Raw genomic sequence first — 17,255 nt, forward strand, 5'->3', positions numbered from 1 at the left:
GAGATTACTCAGTGGCACACTACATCTGGCTGCAGCAATTCAAGAAGTTTCTCCTTTGACTTTTTTAATCTGACAGCTTTCCAGGGTCTGGCTCTCTTTCACCAAAAAGAGCAGCCTGCAGGAGCCCAGGCACCGCCCAGCATCCCAGCATGTGCTGAGGGATCTTGAGCAATGATAGATACCCTGACTTAGCAGGGACACGGGTGTTAGTCTCTGCTGCTGCCACCATTTTGGGCACTGACATCTTAAACCACCACACAAAGATGTGCCAGATGTGCCTGGCCTGGCTGAGGTACAGCACCCAGTTTCTGGCCAGGGGACGCTGGTGTTACTGCACGTGAATGTGCAGAGGGAGAGGAGAGACAGCATCCAGCCAAAAGAGTGAAGACATCTCTTTAGAACGGTCTTTAACGTGTGATTATATTTTTTAAAACAATATAATAATGGCATCAGGAGGCTATATATATATTACCAGTCCTAATTCCCAGATGCATATTTTTCAACAAAGAAATCAATTAATTGTCTGCTCTGAAAACAAAGACCTGCTCATCCCTCTTTAAATGAAAGCCTGTGCACCTCCCAAAGCGACCCTAAAAGTTAACACAAACCAACACTGAAATTGTCCCCCATTAGTACAAGGCCTCTGGTCATATTTGCTATGGCAACACTTGCAAGTATCAGGGCAGCACAGCCCATGGATTACCCAGTGAGAAGGAATAGTTAATCCAAGTGCAGCAAAATCTTTGACAGAATTTTTGACCAAGCAGCTCTTCACCAGGGAATGCTGAGCTAGCAGAAGTGAAAAGGGTTGTTGGAAATGATCAGTTTTGATGAATTTCCCAATTAGAGAAAAATAGATTTGTTCAAGAAAGGAGGATTTCAAATCTCCTCAAATTCAACTGAAACCTCACCTTGCAACAGTTTCTAAATTGAGTCTTATTTCCACCAGGTTTTTAAAACAGTCTGTAGAAATGCAAGTTAATTTTCAGTAAAATAATTAAAATGCCTTAGAAAAAAATCAAGCAGCATTTAAAATTCTCAAAATTAAATGTTTTTATTAACTCAATTGTTTTGACGGTTGCCCTTCACAGTACTTTTTAAGACTGCATTTTTTCTTCCCACATAATCTGAGAAATACTTCCCAGGTTCTCAGAAGTTCTCAAAGGTTATTAAAAGATTTACTGCTGCAGGTAGAGTTTCCTCAAACACCCTTTTTCTTCTTTTTTTGTAGGAAGTATTTCCTTTGCATTCCAGAAACCAAAAAGCAAGAAGGAAATCAGTAGCTTTCAAACACTGTGTGAACAGTCTCTTTGCAATAAATTGGAGAATCTCCTGGAAAAGCCACCAACACTAAAAAAATTCTTACAACTACTGTTTGTCTAAAATTCTCTTCTTGGGTAGACAGTAGAAGGTGCTCCCTTTTCCCACTGAATTCACACCCTAAGACATGTAGAGATATGATCCTTTCCTTTCCTTCAATAAGAGCAACCCAACTCCATCAGCTTTTCAATCTCTTCTGTTAAACCTATCTCAGCAGATCAAATTTTTTTTTTTCATATCTGTGCATGAAACAATTCCACATGAAAGCATGTCTGGATGAGCAAGTTTTTTCTCCTGTATTTTACTTTAATTGACAGGTTCCTTTTGCCTGTGTGAGGAAAGATCATCTGAACCACTGGTTTAAAAATCAACCCTTCTGGCAGAGTACTGCCCACTGCCCTTGCTGGGAATGGCCTCTGTACCCTATCAGAACTTCCTGTTTGTTTGAACAACATCTAAAAAGATAAAATAAGAACTAAAAAGTCTAGGTAAGGCATCAGTGATTTCACTTCCCATGAGCCTTTCTTTGCCTTTCCTTCTGGTGTCTGGTTTGTGCTTAACCCCAGTTTGGTGATTTTCAGTGTTGGTGTATTTTCACAGAGACATTAACCCCAGCGTACGCACTGGGGAGCGTGATTCACCTCTGTTGGCTTCAGTCACCTAAAACTCAGCTGTCTGGCTTCTTAGGACAGGGCTGCCCTTCTGAAACAATCACAACAACAACAACAACAACAACAACATAAAACAAAACAAACAAACAAACAAACAAAACCCCAGGGCTGTGTTTGACTTCCAAAGGCCTGGCTGCCTGCTTAGCTGGAGAATTGGCTCTGATCCAGACCACTCCAGAGCTGTTCTAGAGGATATTCATGGATGCAATCTACTCTGCATTACCTAATCTCAGCTGCAGGGCTTGTTCCCAGGCATTTTTACCCAGGGTAGACCTATAACCCTAAACTACACCAAGAGCATCAAATCATTTATTTCCCCCATTCACATCCAGCTCTTGGCTCCCTGGTGTCCCCATTACGTACATGTTGATTCACTCCTCAGACCTCTTCTGGAATTAATTCCCTCTGGAAGAGGACTTAAACCAGGATAATTAGCTGTGTCTTTGTCAAGTTTGGATTTTTTTGTTCAAGCATGGAACAGAGATGAAGATCATCTATTCTGGACATACCAAATTCACACAGCTTTTCAGCATGTCCTGTACAGATACCCATGGATAGAGATATGAGAAGCAAATCTTGGGGGCATGCAAAAATTAATACTAATGAGATGAAGAGTCACTTGTACTTTTTCTTGAAAAGTAACGCTTATGACATCCATGAGGAAAGTACATGGATGTCAAAGCACCACAAAAACATATGTCCCACTTGCTCCTTGTTTTCTCTGCTAGCAAATGGCAGGAAAAGAAGGTTTCCTGTTCAGAATTTTTCTGTTTGGACTTAACCTCATTCCCACTGCTTTGAACCAGATTCATGCTTGGCTGTGATGCCTTATAAGAGAGATGGATGCACAGCATGCTGCAGGACCTCCACAAATATTAGAGGAATACAAAAGCTTTGTGCTTGATGTTCTTTCTTATGACTGTGGTTCATAGCTGCAATAAAATAAAAGGCTGAGATCACAAAGTGATTTGTCAATATGAAAATGTTCAAAATGTATTTTATCCTCTCGTACATGGGCGACATCAATATGAGCAGCACCTCCCCAGGGAGCTCTGTCATATTGACTTAGCCACCAGGAGCTTGGGGTTGAAGTGAGAAGCAATATTAAATTTTAACTACTCTTTAAATAACATTTTTTAAATCAATAATGTGGGTCCTGAACCCTCGGCTTTCCTATTGCATTAGGTTTTGTTGTGAATGCCATGAAGATGAAGTTTTACCTGTTCTTTTTTACTTTTTTTATCTTGGTTCCAAAGAAGCATGTCTTCACTATTCCAAGGTAAAGATATACTTATGCTACTGGGTGTTCTAGAGTGTGGTGTGTGGGACAGGGAAAGTACTGATGCAAAATAACTCCAACTTGCATGAGAAAACATTTGTCAAAGGCTGACATATATTTATTGCCCTTGTAATTGGATACATGGTTCAATTTAACTTAAAGATGGTGGGGGAAATGAAATTATTTTAAGTCTTCTTTGCATCCATAAATCCTGTGTTTTTAATCATATTAAGACTACTCTCTTTGGTCTAAGTGCAAATCAATTCTGTTCATTCAGTACTTTTGAATGCCAATAAAGGGCATTTTGAAACTTAATGGGAAAAATAATTTGCTTCATTTGCCTTAAAACAAGATCTTAAATGAATTACTTCTTGAGGTAGAAAGAGAAACCATTTCAGAAAGTGCTAACAATCTGTTTTCTTTCCAAAGCAGCTTTTATGATGTTTTTTCCAGGCATAAATCATTTTTGAATAACCATTTGGTATTTGTACAATGTTTCAGGAGCAGCTTTATTGTTACCTATTGATAAACTTCAGAAATGCCCTGAAACCAAATGCTTTCTTAAAACATGAGAGCATATGTCAGAGATGAAGACAGGCAAAGAGCTTTTATTTTCTGCATGTACTACTGGTTTAAAACCTGAAATGTTTTAATAAGTAGAACTAAAAGGATAAGTTCCTCATGTGGTGATTTTAAGCAAAACTGAACAACCTAGGATTAAATGCAACCTGCTCCCAGAACTAAAATATCTACACAAATAAAATGTGAATTATTTCTCGTATCCCTTCTGTGATTTTGCACCACTCTGCAGACCTGTGAGAGGTGACCACCGTTGAGTTCATGCCTTAAAAAGAGGATCTTTCCTTTCCCTTTGTGGTGCAATCATATTTTGTTGTGGATTGCTATGGAGGTGGGAGGGTTAAAGGAGAGGGAAACAAATGTGGTTTTAGGTGAATTCAGTGGAACGATATTGCTCTGTGCTACTTGAAGATTTATTTATTTCATGTTTAAATAGAACACTGAATATCTGACTCTTAAAGAAGAATATAGTGCTTCCCACTGGAAAGCAGGAGCCTAATCCCCCCAGCCCCAGTTACGAAAATGGCTAAAATAATGAGATTCACCTGACCAGATTGAATTTTTTACACAGCTTTGTGTAGGAACGAGTCCCCTTCACCTTTCTGTACAGCTAGTGGGGAAAAATATGTGGATTTAGAAGGCAATTCATTTCAGGTTAGCACACACATCTAAATTAGCTCAGGTTAACCCAACCCCTAAAGTGCCTGTTTCTTTATTAAGATTTGCCCAGCTCAGATGAAGATATCAAACCCATCTAAGATTAACTGAAATGTAACTTACTCACAGGGTAAGATCTGAGTAAGGTAGTATGGGGATGGCAGCTGGACTTCCACCAAGAGGTAAAAGGGAAAGGAAAAAGAGATGGGAAACAGGGACAGAGCCCAGTGGGACTCTGGCAGAACGCTGGAAGAAGGAATGAGAAGGCTTTTTTCAAGGACAAGCTGAAAGCAATCAGGGAAGAGGGCATGAGAACAGAAAGAAAAGAGGTGTTTGAGATGACCAGGTTCAGCTATATAGGAACAGCAGGTAGGGCAAGGAAACTGGGGGTAGAGGGCTGATTCTGAGCTTGGTATAAGGGTAATAATTAAAGCTTTTGTCTGGGTGTTTTCTACAAAGAATGGGAAAGAAGACAGATGAAAGAGGGTACAATGCCAAATCAAAGTAGCGGGACTGAGAAGGGCAACAACTACAGTTTTGGCTGTTAATACTTGCCACACTGAACTGCAGGGAAACTAAGAATTTTGATCAGCTTATTCAGTGTATTCAGGTCTCATCACAAGAGCTAGGAAGGAATTGTAACATCTGTTCAGTACTTACCACACTCGGATGAAATATTTGTGCAACAAACAGTGGGATACAAGTACACATCAGCTTCTCCATTATGGTGCTCTCAGGCTGTGGGAATCATGCAATGAAACCAGATGCAGCAGGCCTTTTCTTGGCTCCTGTGTCAAAAGACTCCCTCAGCTATGAGAAGACATTCATTTTTAAAGTAGCCTCAAATACACACTTCAGAGTGCACTAAAGAAACAGGCAAAGTGCCCACCTTGCCTATCCCTGATTGTTTTTTGATGTTCTGTCAAATGGTGGTGGAGGCAAAAATAAGGTTGGCATGTTGTTGGTTCTGCATGAGAAACAACAGTGATTGCTTGGAGCCTGGCTGAAAGTAAAGATGAATCACCTGGTTGCCAGATGCTGTCAGGTTTCTGCTTGAAATCAGTCACAGCAACAAGGTGTGACAATCATGTTATGCTGCTTGAAAACTTTAGTTTTGAGAGCCCTGGCTGTTTTCTTTTCAGGACAGTCTTTGCAGACAGGGTTGGCAGGGACTTTGATCATGTCTGGTTTAAACAGTGCCACCAGTTCCACATGATTAGATGGCTGAGAGCCAACCCAGCCCAGGAAATGGAAAGAGGGGTCTGACATTCCCCTGAGTCTCCTTCTTCTACACACACAAATTATTTTAATTACCTATCCAATGCAATTTTTTACTGCATGACTTACAGGACACTGATGATCAGGACTTAATGCAGAGTACTGGTTTTTTCTTTCCAGAAAGTGAATTTTACTTCTGTCATCAAGAGTGGTGTCAGGCATGGAGTAGCTGGGAAGCACCAAGTCATGTACAGCGTGTCCAGACCACAGTTTTCAAATAGAAGGGGAATATAAATTACTGGGCAAAGATGGGGAGGACAGTAGTGCAGACCATCTGAAACAATACCAGCAGAGGGACACAAATGAGGAGACCAGAAAAACTCCATTGAAGTAGGAATGCACATCTACAAAATATCATGTTTGGCTTTTGCTAAACCTGTGAGGGCTTTTGGCAGACTGGGATGGCTGATGTCTCTGCTGAATGGTGGCTGAGAAACTCAGAGGACAATAGGAGAGCCATCTTCCTGTTCTCAGCGAGTTTTCAACTGCTGCTGCTGCACTGTGGATTAGCTGGAGCTGGTGGCTGTGGTGCTGGTGCCAGCTCCCAGGAGCAATCTCAGTATTCAGCAGTAAATATTGGCTACCCTCCACCAAAGCCCTCCACCATCTCTTTCATGGATTTTACTGATTGGTACAAGCAGAAACTGGAACCAGATTCAGCATCTTCACTACTGGATTGTCTTTGGGTTCATGGCACCCAAGCCAGGGTAGATGAGAGAGCCAAGCCCGCTTTTTCCCTTTTGCATGAATTGGAGATGTTCCAAGAACCTGCGCTTTACCTAAATACCTTTGTTTTTCAGGGATGAAGTTTTGTGGGCTCTCCCAAAAACTGATGAACAAGTTGAAGCTCTTCAGGATTTACTGAACACCACTGAGGTAAACAGATTATTGTGTCTCTGAACTCTAGGCCAAATTTTCCCCCCAAGTGCCTTAATACTGCTTCTCTCTCATAAGAAAGATCTAGTCCACTTCCATTCATTTGTTCTAATACATCAGCTCAGGAAATTCTTGGTTTTAATTTCTCACAACCTTCTGATTTACAGATGTTTACATGTGTTTACATAATGTTTCAGTAATGAATTATATTGGAGCTCATATTTCTGCAATTCATTTTGTGTATTAAGGCACTGCAAAACTGGGAAAACACCAACACACAGTAAGTAAAAGTACATGTGCTAGGGAACCTCAGCACTTTTGACCAGTGTGATCATGACCTATATATGGCTTGCACACCTTTGAAGATCAGGACTTGGTTTTCGTGGTATTTTTTTAAAGGTAGCATCTAGAAGATAAAAATATCTTAAATAATACTTTTGTATTATTATTACTTCTATCTTTCATTAGATAAAGGAGTATTTAATTAAACTGAGACATCTTTCTCACCCAATCATACCCTCCAAATCTGAAGTCAACACTGCAACAAAGGTGTAACCATTCCCTCAATCAATGTAATTTACAGGATGATTGAGGATGGGTTTCATATGACTAAGAGCTTTTAAAGGTGTTTACACCCAGTCTTTCTCTGTCTTTCTTGGCTCCTATTCATTTTACGCCCACCCCAAAATCCTTATGCTGTCCCTACTCGCATCTTCTAATTCTTCCCTTAAGTTCTCAGAAAGGTTTTGATAACCTTCCTTGCTCTTTTCCACCTTCACAAGTCAAGTCACATACACATCTCTTTTTCTGTACCAGTATAAACCTCCGCTCCTCCATCTTTTATTTACTTCTGTGATTCTCCTTTCTTGTACACAGGAGCCCCAAGAAGTCAGGAAGAAGAGCTGCAGCACATTCAAGGCAGAGAGGCATTGTGGTGTTTTCTTCCAAATCATTTATGGGAATATGCAAACCAAATATTTTTCATGGGTTATAAACCAGACAATTTGTTTCCATTACTATAAATTGGGGAAGCTATAAGAAAAAACCAGAACGGGAATAGCAACGGGAAAGGGAAAGGGAAAGGGAAAAGGGAAAAGGGAAAAGGGAAAGAGAAAAGGAAAGGGGAAGCATAAACACAAACAGTACCTCCCAACCAATTTTAATGGTTACCATTTATTGTTCAAACAATACTCTTTGTGCAACTGAACCGTAAAGGAAAAAAATAAACCCTATTGTCCGGTGACTTCATGCTCTATGCCCTAAAAATACATCCAAGAATTATGCTGACTTTTTTCACACTCTAAATTTATGCCTAATTTACTGCTAACTGTCACCCCCAGATCTTTTTGTATTATTGGTTCTGAAGTTTCAGTCTTTTATTGAATATGCTGGCTTCTGATTTTATTATTGTAAAATATTTAATTTTACCAAGAACAATCTAATTTTCTTACTTTTCTCCAATTTCTAATCTCTGTATTGCTTCTTCAACTTGACTTATATTCAAACCCCTTCTGGCACTTATTTCCTCCCTGATCAAAGTCATCAGAGAATACAATAACTACAAAGACTGGTCTGATCTTCATTAATTCTCCAAGTGCCCTCAGGGAAAATAATTCTCAGCAGACTTGAAAACATGTAACATAATAACCAGCTAAATGTATCTATTATACTAGAAATACTATCTCAGAAAAGGTTATGTTCTTGTCTTTGTTCTTGATTTATGAATTTCTGTGCAGAAGTCATTATAAACCTTTCTTAAATACACACATTTCACTTCCAGAAGTAGCAGAATGCTACACATCACAAGGAACATTAAACTGCTTGTTACAAGCGGTCTCTTAAATTGAAAACATATGCTTTGATTATTTTCAAAATGCTTATTAAATGTTAGTAAGAATATTTTTTCTTTCCTCAGTAAAGAAAAATAAAATGTTTTTGGAAACTTTGTAGGTCATTCTCTGGCAACCTGTTGTGGTTGAAAACATCCAGAAGGACAGAGAAGTCCATTTCTATGTCAGGGCATCCAGCATAAATAGCATAAAAGCTCAGTTAAGGCAACTGACCATCCAACACAAGTATGTATTTTTTATTTGTTGTCATGAATGATTCTGTAAAGTTGTTTGTCATTTATTTAACAGGAAGTTGTGCTCTTCCTTTGTTATTCAGAGTCTTGATGGGAGATGTTCAGGGAATTATTGAACAACAGACTGTCAATGACACAGTCAATGCTCGTGGATCTTCCTCATACTACGAAAACTACCATTCAATGAAAGAAGTAAGCTGTTTTTGTTGTGAACATCTGTAGATGCAAAGGGTGAAATTTATCTCATGGTTGAGAATGGATATAAAGGGAAAGAAATCATCAGCAGTTAATAATTACCACTGTATCGCACAGTTAAGAGTTCTATTTATTGTAATGCTTTCGTAGAGATAGAAAGAAGCACCAGACAAAATCTCTCATACATGCATTGCCTCAAACTGTCATTCAAAGGCAGTAAATAGAGAAGCAAAATGAAGTCACAAAACAAACATGTAAATATTTAAAACATGAAATCAATAACAATTTAAACAAATAGAACTAAACAGGAATTTCAGGGCTACATTTGGACTGTGTTGTGACTGCATCTTACTGTTGGTTTTAACAAAAATTAGAGTCAGGCATGTGGTAGGTGAGCCAAATTATTAGTTTTTCTTTCCCATCAGATAAAAATTTTGGGAGGTAGAATGAATTTAAGTCTAGACTACTTTCAGGGATGAAGGAAAACAGTAAAGAGAAGATCCACTTACTAACTTCACCCTTGCAGATCTATCGTTGGATGGAGGCAGTAGTGAAAGTCCACTCTGATCTCCTCCAGAAAATATATATTGGATCATCCTATGAAAAGCGACCGCTTTATGTTCTGAAGGTACACCTGTGACTTACTGCAAAAACTTTCCAAGTACTACTGTAAGCAAATGATGGGGTTTGGCCTGGACATTTCCTTAAATCTATGCCTACATTCTTATTTTTATGATTTTTAGAGGTCCTAAGTTGTTCTAGCAAGATGCATTACTGTTGCAAACGCATTTGACCAGATTAGGTTCCTTTCTGGGTCACAAAGAAGTTACCACACCTAGGCCATCATGCAAAGGCATGAAATACTGGATACCTTCCTTTGTTGATGATGAAGCAAATCCAGTTTGCTGCCCTGCACAGCTGATGGCAGACTCACCTGACCTCAGCTCTTGCTGTAGTCTTGGTGCCTGTGCTGGTTCTTTGCAAGCAGCCTGAACAGCTCTGACTGTATGCAAACGTAACCAATGGCTGCATCCTGGCTCAGGATCAGTCTGAGCTCTCCTTACAAGACAGATGCTTCTTCTTCCATCTTGGTTACCTTTTCACTTCCATTTTATGTGGTATCCTTTATAGTGGTGACATTTGAATGCAATCTCTCTTTTGTCAGATTTCTAAAAGCAAGGAAAAATCAAAAAATGCCATATGGATTGACTGTGGTATCCACGCTAGAGAATGGATTTCTCCTGCTTTTTGCCTGTGGTTCATAGGTCATGTGAGTACATAATCACATCTGATTACTGTTTTCAAAGCAAAGCAAAAAATATTAATGCCATTTACCTTTGTCCAATTGCATTCTAGGATCCATAAAGCCTTAATCCATTTACTCCAACACATGATATTTATGTCTAAGCTGCAAGCATAGCAGTGTGTGTGTATGTGTACATGCCAGTAGATAAGGGTATGTATGTGTGAGTGAAACAGAAAGTCATTGGGAGTGAATGCAAAGGAGCTCAATTGTATTATCAAGCATGAAAGAAACCTCAAAGCATTTGCAGCAAATTCAACAGAGACATTTATTGTTATGAATGGTCAGGGATGGCGAGGGCATGCCAGGAAAAGCACATGTTTGGTCATCTGCTAGGGCCATGTCTGTACTGCCGTGTGGATCGCAGGAGTGGTCTTGGTTCTGAGTCATGCAGCACATGGTGACTTGTGTCCATGTTACTGCAACTGGCACTGCCTGGAGCAGGTCAGGAGACACACAGGGTGAGCTCAAGCTGTCCTACAACCCTTGGCTCTGCTCTACATGCCTCCCTAGAGCAATAGGTACCCCACACTTGCCTGCTCCAGACATGGCACAGCTCCATACCAGCAATCCACTGGCTGTGATGCATCACCTACTCCTGGGTCTGCTGCTACTGCTCCTCCTGACTCCATGTTTTTCATTGCTCCTGCTTTTTTCTGGATCTGCAGAGAATAAGTCCACGTAAGCCACCTTCTTCTGAAGATATTATCCTTGCTAGTGACACCCTCATGTTAGATCTCCAGAACATGAGCAACAACATCCAGCTGTAGTACCAGTTCATGGAAACTAGAAAATCACTGATGGGTTGAGCCTGTAGATTAATCACTGATAGGGCTTAGATCAACCAGCCTTGGTGTGTGGCCACAGACAAATAGCCACATCTGTCTTTAGTATCTTTATTATCTACACTGCTCAGGAGAGGGAACAAAGGTGCACCAAAAGAAACAACATCCACAGTTTACAACTGGATTTTAAAATACATTGCCTTGGTCTTTTTGAACTTAAGGCATGTGTACTCAACTCCTTATGCTGAGCTGCTGATCCAGTCCCTGGTATGGACCAGGAAAAGGCTTCTGAGACCCTTCTGACCCAGACAAGGTTGCCCATTTTGCTCAGTTAATATTCTGAGATATTATTTATAATTACTTTTTCACAAAAGCGAAGTTCACAGTAAAAATAAACTAGATGACACTGAGACTTCACAGTCACGAGTACTGTAGTCAGAGGAACAACACAGATGAGTGCTTGAAATGTGAATTATGATTTGGCCATGATGGAATTAAATAACGTGGATGATGACGATAACAATAATAACAATAAAAAATAATAAATGTATTTATTTTTGTTATCACTCACAACTATAAAATCTCAATGCCTAAAACATTTGAAAGGATATTGCAGGAGTTAGGGACAGATACAGCTGAATATACCTCGTGACCCACTGATAATCCCAGCGTGCAAGGCTCCACTGCATAGAAATGCATTTGCCCTTTTCATGCTGCTCCAAATAATTACCAGCTGTGCTGTCATTTTGCCAGTGACATGTCCCTGCAGCATTTTTCAGAGGTAACAAGCTGAACATCTAGGTTCTCCATTCCTTTGATCTAATTTACATGGTTTAAATTCAAATTTTGTTTCTGTATCTCTTCATGAAGCAATGTTTTAAAATCTGACATTAATACACATCTGCACACAAGCACTAAAATCATCAGCTCTCCCTAGCAAATCCTAGGCATTCTTTATAATGGGTCCACTTTTTATAATTTAATTTTGTCTTTAAGGTTGTAGAAAGATTGACATTTCTCATTTAGTCAAAGGAAGACCTTTGCCTGAGGATAACTAGGAAGGATTTAAAATGAAAAAAAGGTGATCTAAGTAAGGCATAAAGAAAAAACAAGGATGATGAAGGACTTAGTATATTTTAATAGTAACAAACCCACTCATCTAGATTAAAATTTATTTCTTTGTCATGGACCAACAACCAGGTTCAGTATCACTAAAGCCTTCAAAATAAGCTGTGAGGAAAATTAGCAATGTAGATCATACTGACTCTTGTCATACAGTTGCATTAAACTCACAATGCAACCAGAATAAATAATGTTGTGTATGGCAGCCATTTGAAATATTACTTGTTAATTTGGAGCTTGCTGTATTTTGGGCAGGAGGGAAGGTTTCTATTACTTACACAGGCTGCAAAAGCTCAAACCTTCCAATTAATAGACTTCATTTCTGTCTCATGCCCATCCACTAACACTGAAGAACTGCAGTGTTTCTGACTGACTGTATCAATTTTTCCCCATGGCACTTCTGAGCAGAGAGCTACTTTGCTATTTAACCATTTCCATGATGTGATGAGCCTCATAGACTCAGGCAGACTGCTCTGATAATTGCACAATTATTTTACACATTCTACCAGGTACCTTTGCAGGAAAGTAAGAAAAATAACAATTACAAATGCTTTTAATATGTTTCCCCTGTGCTTTACAGGCAATCCATGTGCGTGAGAGAGATCGGACCATGACAACACTTCTGGAGCACTTTGATTTCTACATCATGCCTGTGATAAACGTGGATGGCTATGAGTACACGTGGAGCCACCCCTCTGTATGTAGACCTTTTCTGAAAGGTTGTTCAAGGTACTGATTTGCTATTTATGGGAATTATCATTGTGCATGGTTAGGGCATAGTTATAATCCTGAAACTGCACACCCCAAACTCTTACTCTGTGCTTGGAATTTCTGCATCTTTCCCCACAGAAAGTTGGATTTGTGCTCCTAAACTCACATACCTGGCCAAACGGTATGTCTCCTGCCCTCCTTCCACAGTCCAAATTCCATTGAAATCAGAATGTGATCACTTCTGATCCTACCCAACATTCCCTTTTACCACCCAGCCTTGCTGGCAAGCAGACTGTGGTTTTAGAATCTTCCTTGGTCCTCACTAGCACAGGACTGTAGAGGCACACGTGGGAAGTCACATTTAACTAATCATTGAGGTGGTGCGTTGACTTTTCCAGCATTTTTCTCTGAACATGGCTTGTGTGTCTCTTTCCATAGAATCGACTGTGGAGAAAAAGCCGCTCCTCGCATGGTAACAGCAAGTGCATTGGTACTGATATGAACAGGAATTTTGATGCACACTGGTGTGGTAGGACATAATTTTCTTCCTATTGTACCCCTGCCTCACTTTTGTCCATTAAAATTTTTGATTTTGAAAACATTTTCATCTACTGTTCTGCGAAGCTAGTACAAATGGCGCTGCATATCTGTTATGAACCGGTGACAACTTTCCCAGCTTTAGATAATTCTTTCCGGGACTCAGGATTTTTAATCCCCAGATGACACACCATGGAATAACCTCTTCCCAGCACAACAGATCTCCTTGCATCACACCATGACACACCTGGGAGTGGCTGTTGGTGGGAAGAAAGAAAGAGGGAAGATGTGGCCCTTGCCATGTCACCCAAGGCCTGTTGCACTATCCAGCTGAGTAGATGCTCCACTGTGGTGTACAAACTGATCAGCTCAGTCATCCTTCCATAATGCCTAGCTGACCAAGATTTTTTGGCCCTTTGTGATTCTTATGAAGACTATATATATCATGTTTAATTACTGCAGGCACTTTAGTACTCGACAAGATTTTTTTTTTTAGTCTGCAGAATAGCTGCCTTAAAATGTTACCCTTAGATCAGATCTGACTTCACTCAGTTCTGACACTAAAGTCCTATAATGCATTTCAGTCATTCTAGCCCATTGTTAAACCATCCATGGCCGTTGTATCAAGAAAAACATGCATTTTTTCCCCCTAAAGATCCTGACTGCTTCCAGTAAGTTATTTGGTCCTATTCTGAAGATAGAAGTGGTGAATCCTATTTATCTTCTTGACAATTTGTTCCAGCATCAATTTTTCTTAAAAATTTTCATTTTGGTTTGTTTCCTCAGCTTTCCATTTGGAGTTTGCTTTCCCACAAGATTAAATAATCATGTAGAACTGCCTTTTTCCTGTAACACTTCTAGATTTTAAGATGTGATCTCACAATCATGTGATGATTTTAAATGAAGGATATTCATCCTTTCCTCTAAGGCTTTTTATCCAGTCTTTGAATACTTCTTTTCTACATCTTTTCTTGATTGTTTGTAAGAGCACAATAGGTGAGAAATCCTTGTAGGCTCACAGAGATTTCTACAAGCATGCGAGTTCTTTCCATAGCATGGTGGACTCCATGATTTCTTGCGTATTAGCACCATACTCTGCTCTTTCACTTCATACTCTTGCATTTTTCATGAACAGAAATGCAGAAGGGAAGAAGTAAAGGAGTAAAACTATGCACTTTTTCTTTGGTTAAAGGTCCAGGAGCATCTCACTCTGAATGCCAGGAGATATACTGTGGACCCTACCCAGAGTCTGAGCCTGAAGTGAAAGCAGTGGCTCGCTTTGTCAGAGACCACAAAGACACCATTAAAGCCTACATCACCATGCACTCCTACTCCCAGATGATCTTGTTTCCATATTCTTACACTATGAACAGAAGCAAGGACCATGAGGAGCTGGTAAGTCTTCCCACCTCCTGAAGTTTCACACTTATCTCAGAACTATTCACCCAGCTTGGTCAGTCTTGTAATGAGGGAGTCACTGTGCTGTGAGGACCAAGAATTAGGAAATGACATTTTTCTTGATGCTCTTAACAACTTTAAAAAGTCTGGGCTGGTCTAGTGGTGTCCAAGTCAGCAAGATGCTTCTGAAGGCTACAGAAAAATGAAAATATTTATTCCAGATTGATTGTACATCAACAACATCTAACATGTTGAAGCTGCTGCTAGAAGACCAGAGTCTTGTTGTTCTGGACCTCTTGAAAAGATGGATATGTGCAAATTCTTCATTATGTTTTACGGTTTATATAAACTCTGAAATTCTGGTGGACACTTGCTACTTTTATTAAGGTTTTTGCTAGGGATTTTGCTTTTTTAACTTTCTTGAGGCACCAAATGACACAGCACAAACTCTAACTGAAAACAGCGGAGTTCTAAACAGAACAGTTACTCTTTCCCTATAAAGCAGAGAGACGAGCACTGATTCTGGGCATTTCAGTCTTCTTCATGGCTTAACAGTAGGTTCTCTAAATTAAAATATTTTCCTGCCATATTTGTCAATATTACTTAAATAGTGACTTAAGTACTGTGACAGAAAAGAAAAAGTATGAGATGAATGAGAACAAATGGTTTGACAACAGTTTACTGCCTGAAGTGGGCATAAGGTCCCATCTACACTTTTTTTATCTGTCTACAGCAAAAATGCAATCTGTAGCATGGGCATATGCTGAAAACTTTTACCACATTCATTGGGTTTTCTAGACCTTTTATATGATTATTTAACTAATGTGAAATCCTGAGCACACTGTAAGTAAATTCTAACTGTGTACATTTTAACTATTGTTACAAAGCCCTAAAGGAAATAATGTTTTGTTTAATTTCAGGAAAGTCTGGCACAGAAAGCAGCTAAAGCTATAAAGAGGACAACTTGGAAAACTTACAGACCTGGTGCTGGTGCACAAACAATCTGTAAGTATGACTTTAGGGCAATGAAAGACATGACAATATATCCTTGCTAAGATCAGAAGACAGCTTTTGAACAGAAAAAGTTATGGTTTCAGGCAATTTTTCTATTTTCCCTTCCTCTCATAGATTTAGCTCCTGGAGGGTCCGATGACTGGGCTTATGATCTTGGCATTAAATATTCTTTTACCTTTGAGCTTCGTGACACAGGAACTTACGGATTTTTACTTCCTGCTCGAGAAATCAAGCCAACTTGCTTAGAGGCACTTTCTGCTGTCAAAGAGATAGCTCAACATGTTCTACAAAATTTGTGATGTTGAATATAATTTATTCCAGCATGACTGTACTTAGATTACTTATGAAAATGTAATAAAAAAAAAGCTTGCTCCTTTATTAAAATTCTTTGTATATAGGCAAAACCCCAGAATGACTGCACCCCCTGTATTTTAGACCACATCAGGTTTTTCAGCCATACTTATGCACCTATATCTACAATGGTAGCTCTCTGCATCACAAGTATAATAGAGAGAGTGCTACGTAAGGGGAAAAAAGCACACACGTCCCACTAGATAGTGGGAATTCCAGGTGAAAGGGTCTCTGACTGACACAGGGCACGCTGGGCAGACTCCATCCACAGAAGAGATTCCCCCATTTAGGTCATTTGTGTTGTTACAGGATTTCATTGCAAGAGAACAACCCTACTTACCACGTCCCCTGTGTGACAGGAAGGGCGGTCACAGCCAGGCGAGGGCACACGAGTGGCCAAACCCCCAAGTGGCAGTGCCCAGGGGCTGCTCCACTGCAACTTGCCTAGTGACAGGACAAGGGACAATGGTTTTAAACCAAAATTGGGCAGGTTTAGATTAAGAAAGAAGGTTTTTTTACAGTAAGGGTGGTGTGGCACTGGCACAGGTTGCCAAGAGAGGTGATGGATGCCCCATCCCTGGAAATATTTATGGACAGGTTGGATGGGGCTCTGAACAACCTGTTCTATTTGAAGCTCATGGAAACACAGGTTCATTGGGGTTGGACAAGACCTCTGAGGTCACCGAGTCCAAACTACAATCCAACACCACCCTGTCAATTAGACCAGGGCACTGAGTGTCAGGTACAGCATTTCCTTAAACACCTCCAGCTACAGTGATTCCACACCTCCCTAGGCATCCATTCCAATGTTTAATCATCCTTTCTGTAAAGAATTTTATTCCTCATGTACAACTTGAGCCTCCATTGGTGCAGTTTAATAACAGCTATTCTCGTCCTGTTACTTGTTGCCAGGGAGAAGACCTAGCTAAATCTCCTTCCAGAGGGTTGTAGGGAGCGATAAGGTCACCCCCGAGCCTTCTCCAGGCTAAACACTCCCACCCACCTCCGCCGCCCCTCAGGGAATTCCGGCCCCCACTGCCACACCCGGGAGGCGGAGCCGGCCGCCTGCCCCGCCCTCCCCAAGATGGCGGCGCCG

General features: G+C 40.1%; 1 protein-coding gene across 1 annotated transcript; it reads left to right on the plus strand.

Annotated features, from left to right (window-relative positions):
- The first annotated feature begins 3,193 nt into the window (after positions 1-3,193).
- Positions 3,194-16,107, plus strand: CPB2 (carboxypeptidase B2). Its single transcript, XM_041467037.1, has 11 exons — positions 3,194-3,270; positions 6,585-6,660; positions 8,611-8,735; positions 8,827-8,935; positions 9,465-9,566; positions 10,104-10,208; positions 12,729-12,845; positions 13,298-13,388; positions 14,589-14,791; positions 15,715-15,799; positions 15,923-16,107. Exons 1-11 carry the CDS (start codon positions 3,194-3,196, stop codon positions 16,105-16,107), a joined length of 1,275 nt encoding a protein of 424 aa, XP_041322971.1.
- Positions 16,108-17,255: the final 1,148 nt, after the last annotated feature.

This window comes from Pyrgilauda ruficollis, unplaced genomic scaffold, assembly GCF_017590135.1.
Source record: "Pyrgilauda ruficollis isolate IOZ18807 unplaced genomic scaffold, ASM1759013v1 scaffold20, whole genome shotgun sequence".
Taxonomy (NCBI): domain Eukaryota; kingdom Metazoa; phylum Chordata; class Aves; order Passeriformes; family Passeridae; genus Pyrgilauda; species Pyrgilauda ruficollis.

Coding starts and splice junctions, on each gene's coding strand:
- CPB2 (XM_041467037.1), top strand. CDS start 3,194: ATGAAGATGAAGTTTTACCTGTTCTTTTTTACTTTTTTTATCTTGGTT. Junction 13,389..14,588: donor TTTTGATGCACACTGGTGTG/GTAGGACATAAT, acceptor CTTTGGTTAAAG/GTCCAGGAGCATCTCACTCT. Junction 15,800..15,922: donor TGCTGGTGCACAAACAATCT/GTAAGTATGACT, acceptor TTCCTCTCATAG/ATTTAGCTCCTGGAGGGTCC.